At 31.1% G+C, this 12,378-nt stretch overlaps 1 protein-coding gene across 14 annotated transcripts in view; it reads left to right on the plus strand.

Annotated features, from left to right (window-relative positions):
• The window catches only part of LOC143083001 (tumor protein p53-inducible protein 11-like), a 137,111-nt gene that overhangs the window by 120,222 nt on the left and 4,511 nt on the right, over positions 1-12,378 (plus strand). For 11 of the 14 annotated variants that reach the window (XM_076259088.1, XM_076259089.1, XM_076259084.1 and 8 more), the window contains 3 exons: positions 1,156-1,263; positions 2,457-2,559; positions 6,064-6,165. In XM_076259088.1, coding sequence (XP_076115203.1) covers positions 1,156-1,263; positions 2,457-2,559; positions 6,064-6,165 — 313 coding nt within the window. Of the gene's footprint in view, positions 1-1,155; positions 1,264-2,456; positions 2,560-6,063; positions 6,166-9,224; positions 9,383-12,378 lie in introns of all 14 variants that reach the window. The other 3 variants (XM_076259086.1, XM_076259094.1, XM_076259098.1) reach the window with 1 other exon arrangement.

Genomic DNA, 12,378 nt, shown 5'->3' on the forward strand with positions numbered 1-12,378 from the left:
AAAATTTTATTTTAGAGTTATTGAGTTTTTTGTGAAAAAAGGGGGGTTTTCACATGATGCACCTTATCTCAGGAACTATCTATGATTATTGAATAAAACTTCACACACAAGACGAAGGGGGTATCATGCACTCATGGTGCAGCTGTTAATTAATTCTTTGCATCTTATTTTTTAATCAAATATAAGCTAGGTGACCCCTGTATAACTTGTAATACTGGACTGAACGATATATATATGGCATATACTGGGGATTCTTTTAGTTTTTCGTATTTACTTATTTTTGGTGGATTGAGAAAACTTTTCATGGACATTATAATGTAGTTGAATGTTCAAACTAAGATAGAGTGATACAAAAAACATCTATTTTATAAACTACAATACAGATAGCAGGAACTACTAAAAATATTTGACAGTATAACAAACTATACCAACCACAAATACCTGACTCATAAACAAATATATACATGAACAAAAACAAAACTACAAATAATCATGATAGTTTGACATGGTACAGACACAAAATGTGGTGGTGTAAAATGGGTTTAACAATCCCACAAATCTTCTCCTTTGCCTACAAATCTCATCTTATAAAAGTAAAAATTTTAAATACACAATTTTAAACCTGTTCAGTGCTTCTATGATTCATGACCACTAACTTAAAAAGGGAAAAAAAGATGGACAATATAAAAAAGAAGATGTGGTATAATTGCTAATGAGACAACTCTCTACAAGAGACCAAAATGACACAAAAATTAACAACTATAGGTTACTGTACAGACTTCAACAATGATCAAAGCCCATACCGCATAGTCAGCTATAAAAAGCCCCGAAATGACAATGTAAAACAATTCAAAAGAGAAAACTAATGGCCTAATTTATGTTAAAAAAATGAACAAAAAACAAATATGAAACATATTAACAAACAACAACCACTGAATTACAGGCTCCTGACTTTGGACAGACACATACATACAGAATGAGGCGGGGTTAAACATATTAGAAGTTTGTTTTGAAAGTCAGGTCAAAGGGGTAGATTGCTATGGTTACTGCTACAGCTGTTTGTTAGGTAATCTGATGCACAAGATAAATTTTATTTTAAAAACCATTTCATTTAGAGGTTTCATGAAGTCTCATCATAAAATTTTCTTTTTTCAGTTGAGTCAAATATTAGGTCACAGTGACCAGTTGTATGTAAGATTACCTCCAGGGTTGAAGATTTGGCAGCTTGTCCTTGCCTTAATATTTACTGTTATTGCCTTGTGGGTAAGTTGATTGATAACTGATAAAGAATTTTATGTATTTTAAGCCATATCATTAAGAGGTGGGATGTTACATTTAACTCTTTACTGTCATATTTTCCATATAAAAAATATATCCTTCCTAAATTTAAATCTAAAATTGTCCTTCATTTTTCATCATGCAGACAGTTATTGACTATATAACCATTCTAGGGTATTCTTATTAATTAACACATCTAGATATTTATAACTTATAAATCAGTTCAAGTTCTTTAATAGGACGTCTTTTCTCTGATTTACTGTGTTATTCCTAGAATTCTATCTTGCCTTGCCAGTTGTGCGCACTTTTGCCCTGTTTGTACAGTACATAAATTGTCTTCTCTTCGAAAGAGTGAGTTATACAATCGTGAAAAAGTTGAAAATGAAATTGTTACATAAAAATTGCTTTTGATTCAACCTGATATTAATTGACTAGGATTATCAGTTTTCTTGCTGAGGTCTGTAGTTCACTCCAGACACTATAGCTTTAGTATTTAAGTGAAAAGGACTAGGCAGAGTCATAAAAAATGACACTTATTGCCACTTTTTACCCTACATGTTAAAACTGCAATTACCTCAGAAATGCTGGTGAAAGATACCAGAGGGACATTCAAACTCAAAAAATGGAAAATGAAGTGACAGTGGAATGGCTAAAAAAGAAGTAATTGACATACAATAGTACACAAAATACAACATAAAAAATACAGACTAAGCAACATGAACCCCACCAAAAACTGGGTGTGATCGCTGGTGCTCTGGAAGGGTTAGTAGATCCTGCTTAACATGTGGCACCCGTTGTGTTGCTCGTGTTGTTACAAACCAGGTTGTAAGTCTAATTTGTAGTTAAGGATCTCAGATATGGTGTGAAAGACACATGAGATTTAAAGGCTTTTCGTAATTACATGTAGAAGCTTTAGTTGATCTGAGTACTGTATCAACAATTGTTTTATTAATTTTATCCTAAACCATTAATTTGTTGTTAACATTGGACAGTTCAAAAGTTTATATTTATGAATCAATGTCTGAAATTAAAATCAGCACAAACCAACATCTGTCATGGTGCCTATGGGAATTTCAGTAATAAATGTGTTTATTTTTAATATATGTTCTATATAATTCAAAATGAGTCATATATTATAGAATTTTATCTGATTACCGATACTTTTATATATATTTCAGGCTTTTATATTCCCTTCACATTTATACGAGACAACATTTGGAGACACTAGTGATGGCAAACACATCGTTCTGCCCATACGTCTGTATGGTATCACACTAATATGTAAGTTCTCAAGCAACAAGTGTTCTGTCTATACATCTGTATGGTATCACACTAATATGTAAGTTCTCAAGCAACAAGTGTTCTGTCTATACATCTATATGGTATCTAGCGGCAGAACCATACTCCTTAGGTCCTTATGATATTTTTTGAATATTTGGAACTATGGTCCGCAAAAAATATCATAAGGACCTAAGAGCTAATTTTCTGCAGCAATATCATCAACTATCACGCTTAAATGTATCAAACACTTTGTTCTGCTGATACAACTGTATGGTTTCTTACTTGTATGCAAATGCTGATGCGACAAACTCATAGTCCTGCCCATAATTCTGTATGCATTTATCACACTTATAAGTTAGTTCTCATGCTACAAACACCTTGTTCTGCCCATAAGTATGTATGGGTACCCACTTACCAGTAAATTCTCTCATTTTCATATTGATGTTTAGACATGAAACAGTTTAAACTTTTTTTTAAATCATCTGAAAAATTGCATCAGATGTTCAGTTTGAAGACATTCATTGTATACATTTTGGGCAATTGGTAGTTACAATTGTCTAACAAAGCCTAATTAATAAGTGAAGTTTCATAAAAGGAATGTGATTTATTAATGATACCTTAGGTTAAATATTACAAAAGCTTATGCTTGATATGATCAGTAACATGGTTTTGTCTATGTTTACCCCCTTCAGATGTCTTTTTGTTAAGTGTATGTTTGGTTTTGGCTGTTATGTTAATCCCTTGTAGATGTTTGATTTTTTTTTGTGTTTTTTGGTTTTATATTTGTTTCTACCTTCTCATTATATACATCATGTGCTCAGAGATGTTTGTTCAGCTGGTATAAACTGATAAATGGTTAAGAATCAATATTTCTGTGGACAATTTTCTCCAGTACCCTATAAGTACTGTGTGATTGGCATGGAAGCATCAAATTATGTTGTCATCAGATCTTTTTCTAGGTTTTACAAGGAGGAAATTAACTTGTGAAATGAGTTTGTGACTTTCTTAGGATTTTAAGAAAAATAATGGGACCTGCAACATAAGTTGATTTGTAAAAGGGATTGCATACAAATGGGTGAAAGTATTGTTCTCACATTTGATTTTCTCACATTCTGGATAACTCTTTTAAAGCAATAAACATTTATTCAGGAGTTTTTTTTTGTAAAAACTCAATTGTCTTAAGGATTATTTCAAAGATTGAAAAAAAAACAGATTTAATTCCGAAAAAAGTAATAACTTTTATAACTAAAAATTTATTTCGTGAAGAGAACTTTCATTTTGTGTCTTGAAGCTTACGACACATTCAATATTTTTGTATATATTTCATTTAATAAAATGCACTAGGAAGTGATTTTCTGTTCTTATAGGGAAGTCAGTTTAATATTTGCTTAATTGGAGATTTTCTATAAATACAGTTAAAGAGATACTTTAGAAATTATGTCATCTACAAGTTATTGCTTTGTGACATGAGTCAATGCTAAGTGTTTTCTGGAAAATACATTTTGGTCCTTTTTCAAATTGCATTTTTATGAATGTGTTCGATAAAGGATACAGTCTGAATTTCAAATTTCTCCAATTTTATGAGTTTCTTTCATGTTCATACTCAGTGTGCTCAGGAAGATAGTAATGATAGGGCAATATCTTTCTCTTTAGGATGCGAAAACACAATTAATTTGTCCAATAAAATGTTTAAGTACTACATAAATTTTTTTAAAAGATCTTGTTGAACTTTTAAACCTTCCTATATGGTTGAATAAGATTCTGGATTTACCTGCATCTTCACCCATAAAAAGAAGTGCTGTTATAATGCTTTCTAAGATATCATTTTTAAATTCAGCCTACATATGAGCAGCATAGGATAGAAATCTACCTTATGCATATGAATATCAATTTAATGTACTGTGGATTCATTTATTTTCGTGGATTCCAATTTTCGTGGATTAAGGAAAACTTACATGATCGTGGATATCTAATTTCGTGGTTTTGCCAAAATCTGCTTACAAGCCCATAGAAATTTGTTATTCGTTGAACATTTAATTTCGTGGTTCACCTGTATCCACGTAATCCACGAAAATTGGTGTCCAACGAATAATAATGAATCCACAGTATTAACTTATTTTGGGTTGAAAAATCTCTATGCAATTGCTGCAACTGTTTGATAATTGATTTTATATAAGAACTCTGCAAAACAGACAAAACAATCATCTTTTTATTTCATATTTGATTATTCCAAAATTATGTAATCATCAAAGTCTTATACATGTACATGCTATGTGCAGCTTCATAAGATCGATTTCTACCGAACGCAGCTCAAATATTTTGAGTCTACATGTTTTCTCTCCTTTCTTGTACCTCAGATTTGATTATAGATTAGAAATTGACGTATTGTTATCGGTTAATTAATTTATAAGATTTGCTGTAATTCCCGGCTATGTCTCATTAAGTCAGTTATTGTCCTAGAAGTAATAAGATAATTGATAGTTGTAGTGTAAATCTTCTCAAGAATTAGTATATATCACAATCGATTATGGAATAAAATATTCACAATTGAAAATGGGCTGTGAATTTCTCATTTGTTTCCATTAGATGAATAAATCAGAGGTTTTCAGGTCTTTGACTTTGTTTATTGAAAACCACAAATCATTGATCTCCTTAGAAAACTTTACTTTTAAAGTAAAACTTATTCCCCTTTTTTTTAATCTTAGATTACAATAGGCTTTGTTGATTTGATCACAGTTTTTTTACTGTCATAAATGCACATATATTGATTTAGTACTACTAAAGAGGACAAATTCACCAGTTCACATGTCTTTAAAAGGAGTTATATATATATTGAACTTGTTCAGTAATATAAGCATACATTCTCACTGTAAAAATACAAGAAAGATAATCTGATTAAATAATATTCCAAGCTTCAGCATTGACAAAATCTGTGCATAACATTTACGTGTAAACCTCGTAACAATTGTGTGCATTCATTTTACAAGAAAACACTGGTAATTGAAGATAAAACCAAGAAATTATACATATCTATTTATTTAAGCACCCCTTCCATTAGTCTATGTCCCCTGTCCACCATAGAAGGGGTGGTACTGATAATTCTAGCTGGTAAAGTCTTTTATTATGCACAAGAGACCAAATGACACAGAAATTAACAACTATAGGTCACTGTACAGCCTTCAATAATGAGCAAAGCCCATACCGCATAGTCAGCTATAAAAGGCCCCGAAATGACAAATATAAAACAATTCAAACAAGAAAACTAACAGCCTAATTTATGCACAAAAAAAATGAATGAAAAACAAATGTGAAACACATCAACAAACGACAACAACTTAATTACAGGCTCCTTACTTGGGACAGGCACATACATACAGATCTTTTACAAGACTGCCACAAAAAAATAAAACTGACAAAGAGATAGAAAAAAACATCTATATTTCAATACGAACATTTATTTTATTTTATTTTATTACAACTATGATTTTGAAACTTATTTTTCAGGTTTGTCGCTGGTATTCTGGTTCATGGTAAAAGCTGTGGATAAAGAATTAATTCGCCTGTTGTTGTTGTGTAGCATTATTTACTTCACCCTTCATACCATTGGTAAGGTCAAAGGTCAAAGTTAAACCAATGTAAAAAAGATGAATATTTTTGTCATTGCTTAAGATAAAAGACTATGTGTTGACAAATAAATGATATTTGAATCAAAACAAACCTTTCCTTTTGAAAGTGTTTAAGAAATAAAAAGGTATATTCAATAACTGCATTGGTGCTATTCTATTAAGTTGTATATGGGAGGGTAAGAAGGACTTTCAAAATATCCCTACAACCAATATTTTAGATAATTTTGCATAATGGTGAGGCTCCCACAGGGTACCCCCTCAGGTCGCAAGGTTGCTTTTAAATTCGTCGAGAGGTCGTTTTTAAGGATACTGTACAGGTCGCAGGTAGTTTTTCCCCAACACAGAAAACGGAAGTCAGTTGGAGGTCGTTTTTTGTCGAGCCTGCAACTTTTGTTGCAGAAAGCTCGACATAGGGATAGTGATCCGGCGGCGGCTACGGCGGCGGCGTTAGCTCACTTCTTAAAAGCTTTATATTTTAGAAGGTAGAAGACCTGGATACTTCATACTTTGTATATAGATGCTTCATGTTACGAAGTTTCCGTCAGTCACATGTCCAATGTCCTTGACCTCAATTTCATGGTTCAGTGACCAATTGAAAAAAAAGTTCAAATTTTTTGTAATGTTGAATTCTCTCTTATTATAAGTAATAGGATAACTATATTTGATATGTGCGTATCTTGCAAGGTCCTCGTGTCTGTCAGACAGTTTTCACTTGACCTCGACCTCATTTCATGGATCAGTGAACAAGGTTAAGTTTTGGTGGTCAAGTCCATATCTCAGATACTATAAGCAATAGGGCTAGTATATTCGGTGTATGGAAGGACTGTAAGGTGTACATGTCCAACTGGCAGGTGTCATATGACCTTGACCTCATTTTCATGGTTCAGTGGTTATAGTTAAATTTTTGTGTTTTGGTCTGTTTTTCTCATACCATATGCAATAGGTCTACTATATTTGTTGTATGGAATGATTGTTAAGTGTACATGTCTAGCGGGCAGATGTCATGTGACCTTGACCTCATTTTCATGGTTCAGTGGTCAAAGTTAAGTTTTTGAGTTTTGGTCTTTTGTTCTAATGCTATATGCCATAGTTCAACTATATTTGGGGTATGGAAATATTTTATGATCTTTATGTCAGTCGAGCAGGTTTTATTTAACCGTGACCTCATTTTCACAGTTCATTGCACATTTTTGTGTTTTGGTCTATTTTTCTTCAACTATAAGTAATGTGTCAACTATATATGTTGTATAGAAGCATTGTTAGCTGTACCTGTCTGCCTGGCATGGTTCATCTGACCTGGACCTCTTTTTCAAGGTTCATTGGTCTTTGTTTAGTTATCTTGGTTAATGTTAAGTTTATGTGACAGTTGTAATAAAGCTTAGCTTTAAACTTAGGACTATCAACATAATATCAATGATTAGTATAGAAGGCGAGACATTTCAGCGTGTGCACTCTTGTTTCCAAACTTTACAGGTCGCAGGTCGTTTTTAGAAGGCCCTCAGGTCGGAAGTCGCCTCTAAAAAGCCCAGAGGTCACAGGTCGCTTTTGACCCTGCGGGAGCCACATTCAATAATAAAACCTCCCTTCCTTTAACCACCCACACACATTATAATGAAAAAGACCTAGCTAATTGGATTAAGGATATAAGAAATTTCTTATTTGGCTTAACCAAATTTTCAGAGTGTATATGGTCACTTCACCTCTATTAACAAAACAACAACGTATCAAGTAGCTAGAAATAATTTTTGTTAACATCAGATTATAATTTTCATTATGAATTATCTTGGTTGTATTGAAGGAACCTTGTAGAGTTGAGATCATCTATCAATTTATTTCCAAATAACTATTGTGTATGAGTTGAGAAGATGTCTTATCCTGAACCATTTACCAATGACCAAAGAATCACCCCACATTTTATCTGAAAAGTACACATCTCATCAGCCTTTTTGTTTTCTGCTATAATTACCATAAGTCAGATTATTTTTGGAGTTGTAGAGATAGATGTCTTTTTGACCTCCATAAATTAAAAAAAATAAAAACTTGCCCTTCAATCACTTGTAAATTTAACATGTATTTGTACAAGCTTTAGAAACAAGAAGAAAAGCAAGATTTCACGATCTTTTGTCCTGTTTATAGGGAGTTTACTTTAATATCATATTTTCTTAAAATGCAAGTGCATTATATATTTTTTTTATCCTGCAATTTGACACTTTTCACTTCAATTTAAAGTTTAATTTGTTGTGTTTGATTTATTTTATGAAATCAATATTGTATAGACAGAGACAGCAAAGAGGCTCTAAATGTTTTCTTGAGACATAAACAGTAGTTAAAAAAATATAACTTCTCACTCTAAATAAATGCTGAATTCCAAGAGATGATATATTAATTCTATAATTATATTTTTTTGTATAATAAAATTACTAATTGCAGGATAGAATTACCTTCTGGCTGTTTATTGTTCAGCTTCAGTGATGGTGCCATTTTATATTATGTGCTGTGTTTATGTTATTTATTGTATGTTTCACCAATATTTGTATCACTTCATTTGAAAAGGTGTAAATAATTAACAGGTAAAAGGTGTTATATAAATAGAGTACTTTACAAAATTTCTTCTTCCACTCTAGTAGGCAAAATATTTTGTGAAAATGATTAAAAACATGAAGTTTGGATATTAATGAGTCAAAGAACATCTGCAAATACATAATCATTGTTATAACCTTCTGCATATATACTATTTGATGGCTTGCTGCCAAACTAAAATGACTTTTGTAATAATATTCTTTGGAGCCTTACAATTGAACTAATGTAGAATAACTGCTTGTTCCAAACTTTTAATAAAAAAAGAAATCAAAATTTGGAATACAAAAATTAAAAAAAAAAAAGTTTTTAAGAAAAAAAATCAGTCAGTAAAGGATATTTGGAAGGGGAAAATCTGTTGCATGTATGTTCCTGCATTGATTCTTTATTTTATTAATCAGCTTATATATAACGCCTCTTACCTCTAAAAGATGCTATACCTTAGCTCTGTGGTATTTATAGTTTCAGCCATATGTGTGCCATTGTCAACGAGTTTTTGTGCTATTCCACTACTACTTTTGTGTACTAGACTAGTGGCAATATGTATAAGTAGTTACTTCTACTGGATAATGACAAGAGATTGGCGACCCAAAGATCAATGGAAATTATATCGTACACAGGTATCCAACTGTCGCATCCTTATTAGTCGCTTAGTCTGTCTTTATTTATCATACTCCAATGGACAAATGTCTTTTTGTTTTTATCTGCACTTGCATTTATCTCCGTTTGATTCACAAAATTGATAACTGCAATGAGTTAGAATTGTTTCCACAAGATATTTGTTGTTTTGTCTTCTTCAGATTTTGACATTTTTTACTGTTTATAATGCTTTTTGCATTAACGAAAAAAGGAAACTACTAAACTGATACATATGTTATACCCAAAGATCGAAATTGGTATCTCTTTGGATTCTGATGATTATTAAAGTACCACTTGACCAAATCTTTAAAAAGTTAAAAATAGTATATAATCCATCATAAAAATCATACATTTCAGGTTAATATTGATGATTTTTGACATTTACCATGTAAGAGTTATTCCCCTCAGTTTAATTCTAAAGTTTTCCACTAGTTATGCATAACACAATAAATAAGATTTCAAACCGATGTAGGAAGTTAATTGTGATGTTGTTTTTAAATTTTCTATATTGGTGTAATTTTCTGCATGTATTGAAAACAAATTCACAAATGTATAGAAGTTTTGGTTTTGTGGTAAAACATTAAAAAAAGCAAACAGTGGAAACAACTTGACTCATTATGGGCACGTTAAGAATTAATGCACATTTTACTATATAGTGATGTACTTATATGTCCCTTTGCTTGCTATTTTATTAGTTATCAAAATGAGATTCTGGATTTATACTTTCCATATCCATTAAAGTATTGCTGTAATATTTATTCACTTGTGTTGGTTTTTTTTTGTCACTTTAGAACTTGCATATATATAGAAAAGTATAACAAAATACTGAACTCTTAGGCAAATTCAAAAGTGGGAGGTCTATAATAATCAGACGCTGTCAATCAGCAGAATGAATGAAAAACATAAAGTGTCATATTCCTGACAACTGTAGTCTGCTGAAATGTCAGTAGCATTAAGGTGGTACCCAACACTTTAGCTAAAATTAATTTGGGTCGTTTAATTTTCTTAAAATTTTGACAAAGTATTTACTTTGACCCTTTTACAAAAATATAAAAATTTCAAAAAATTTGAACCAACCGTTTTATCAGAAAGATTACACTGGTTATATAGCAGTTTGACAAACACTTATTTTGATCATTGAGAAGCTTAATATTCTCTTAACAACACAACGTAATTAAAACGTTCAGCTGATTTTACAGAGTTATCTCCCTGTAGTGTTAGGTACCACCTTAAATAAAGGCAACAGTAGTATACAGATGTTCAAGACACATCTACTTATTCAAACTATATTTACTATCTCTTCAGATGTGTACTTTCTTAGAAGTGTTCAAATAGCTGATCTCCAGAGGAAAGAAAAGAATTTCTGCTATATTTTTATACAATGTTTACAATGTCAGACTTTTGCATTATAAGAGAAAAACTTGCACATATAAATAAATGTGTAGTCTCTTTGGCACATAATTAATAAATAAAACAATAAATGGGATTTTTTTGTACTTTTATAATAATCACTTATAGTTAGTTACCTGTAAACTATGCAAATTGGAGATGATTGATTAGAATAAATGCAAGCAAATGGACAAAATTTCATATACATTTGTGTAGTAGATATAATATATAATAGATGGTATAACTAAAACATTTCACTCCAATTTTTCCATGTTTGATATCTGAAAAAAATTCTTATGAGAAATTTTGACTTCTTGTAATATTAGCAGCTAGACCAATAGCCTTGATTATCCAGTAGAAAATAGTTATATGTTAGAATAGAAAATTGTTGATATGATAGAATAGATAAGCTTTTTTCTTGCTGTCAGCTGGATATAAATAAGAAATTGTGGTATGAGTGCATGTATTTATATGAACTGCTATTTTCTGTCTATGTAGATGTCTTTGTCCAGACGTGTTTCATGAAGGGTTTAGATATGTACTTGTTTTCGTTGAATTTTATTGATTTCCTTTTGGTTTTATTTATGTAAAATGATATCTTGATTTATGTCACCATTTTGTTTATTTAAAACCCTCTTCCAAGACATTGGTGTGAACATTCAAAAAAAAATTAAAAAAAAATTGAAAATTGGAGGATTATTTTAGGGATGCTTCTAGAAAGAAGTGTGCCATGGAACCTATTTCATATGTTATTTCATAGTACTTTTTGCAGTTAGATTATTACATTTTAATAAATTGTCAATCAACATAAAAAGTTTAATGACTTAACAAGCTAAATCCATATATCATGTATTTTGGCTTGTCTACTGTGTTAACAAATTATTTGATTACAAGAGAACACTTTGTGAAGATTGGTAGAAATAGTTACTTTTTCCTCTAAATTTTGAAATTTGACATCCTTATTAAGAGCCTTCTTAGGAAGATAGAATCGTTTTTGAAAAAAAAACATTTGGAAATCTCCTAATTGCTACTTTAAAAATTAACTCATATGTAAAGAATACTGGAAAGATTGTTTATTTTCACATTTTTCACTATTTTTTGTTACTATCCCTAGTTTTTCCTTACATGTATAATAAACTCATCATAGATACCAGGACTAAATTACATTCAGTTCAATCATATTTACTACAATTTTGTTCACTTTATTGGACAAGAAATGACTGATTAGATTTTTGACATGGATCAAGCCTAAATCACTCAACTGTCCCTCTGGTATCTTTCGTCCCTCTTTCAAATAACTCCTACATTGACTATCATACTTCTAGATGCAGTAGTTGTAAAAAGTTGTATTCTATAGTAATAAGACTGGATTGCTAATTTCTGTAGTAGTAAGATGATTGTATGGTCATTATTCCGTATAAAACAGTTGGATGACAATTGTTCAGTAGAAAAAAAGATTGGATGGTCATAGGTCTAAAGCAATGTTATTGTTCTACAGTAATAAGATTGGATGGGCATTTTCGGTAGTAAAATGATTAAACGGTTGTTGTTCTTCATTGATAAGATTAGATGATCATTGTTTTGTAGT

This window comes from Mytilus galloprovincialis, chromosome 7 (genome assembly GCF_965363235.1).
Source record: "Mytilus galloprovincialis chromosome 7, xbMytGall1.hap1.1, whole genome shotgun sequence".
NCBI lineage: Eukaryota > Metazoa > Mollusca > Bivalvia > Mytilida > Mytilidae > Mytilus > Mytilus galloprovincialis.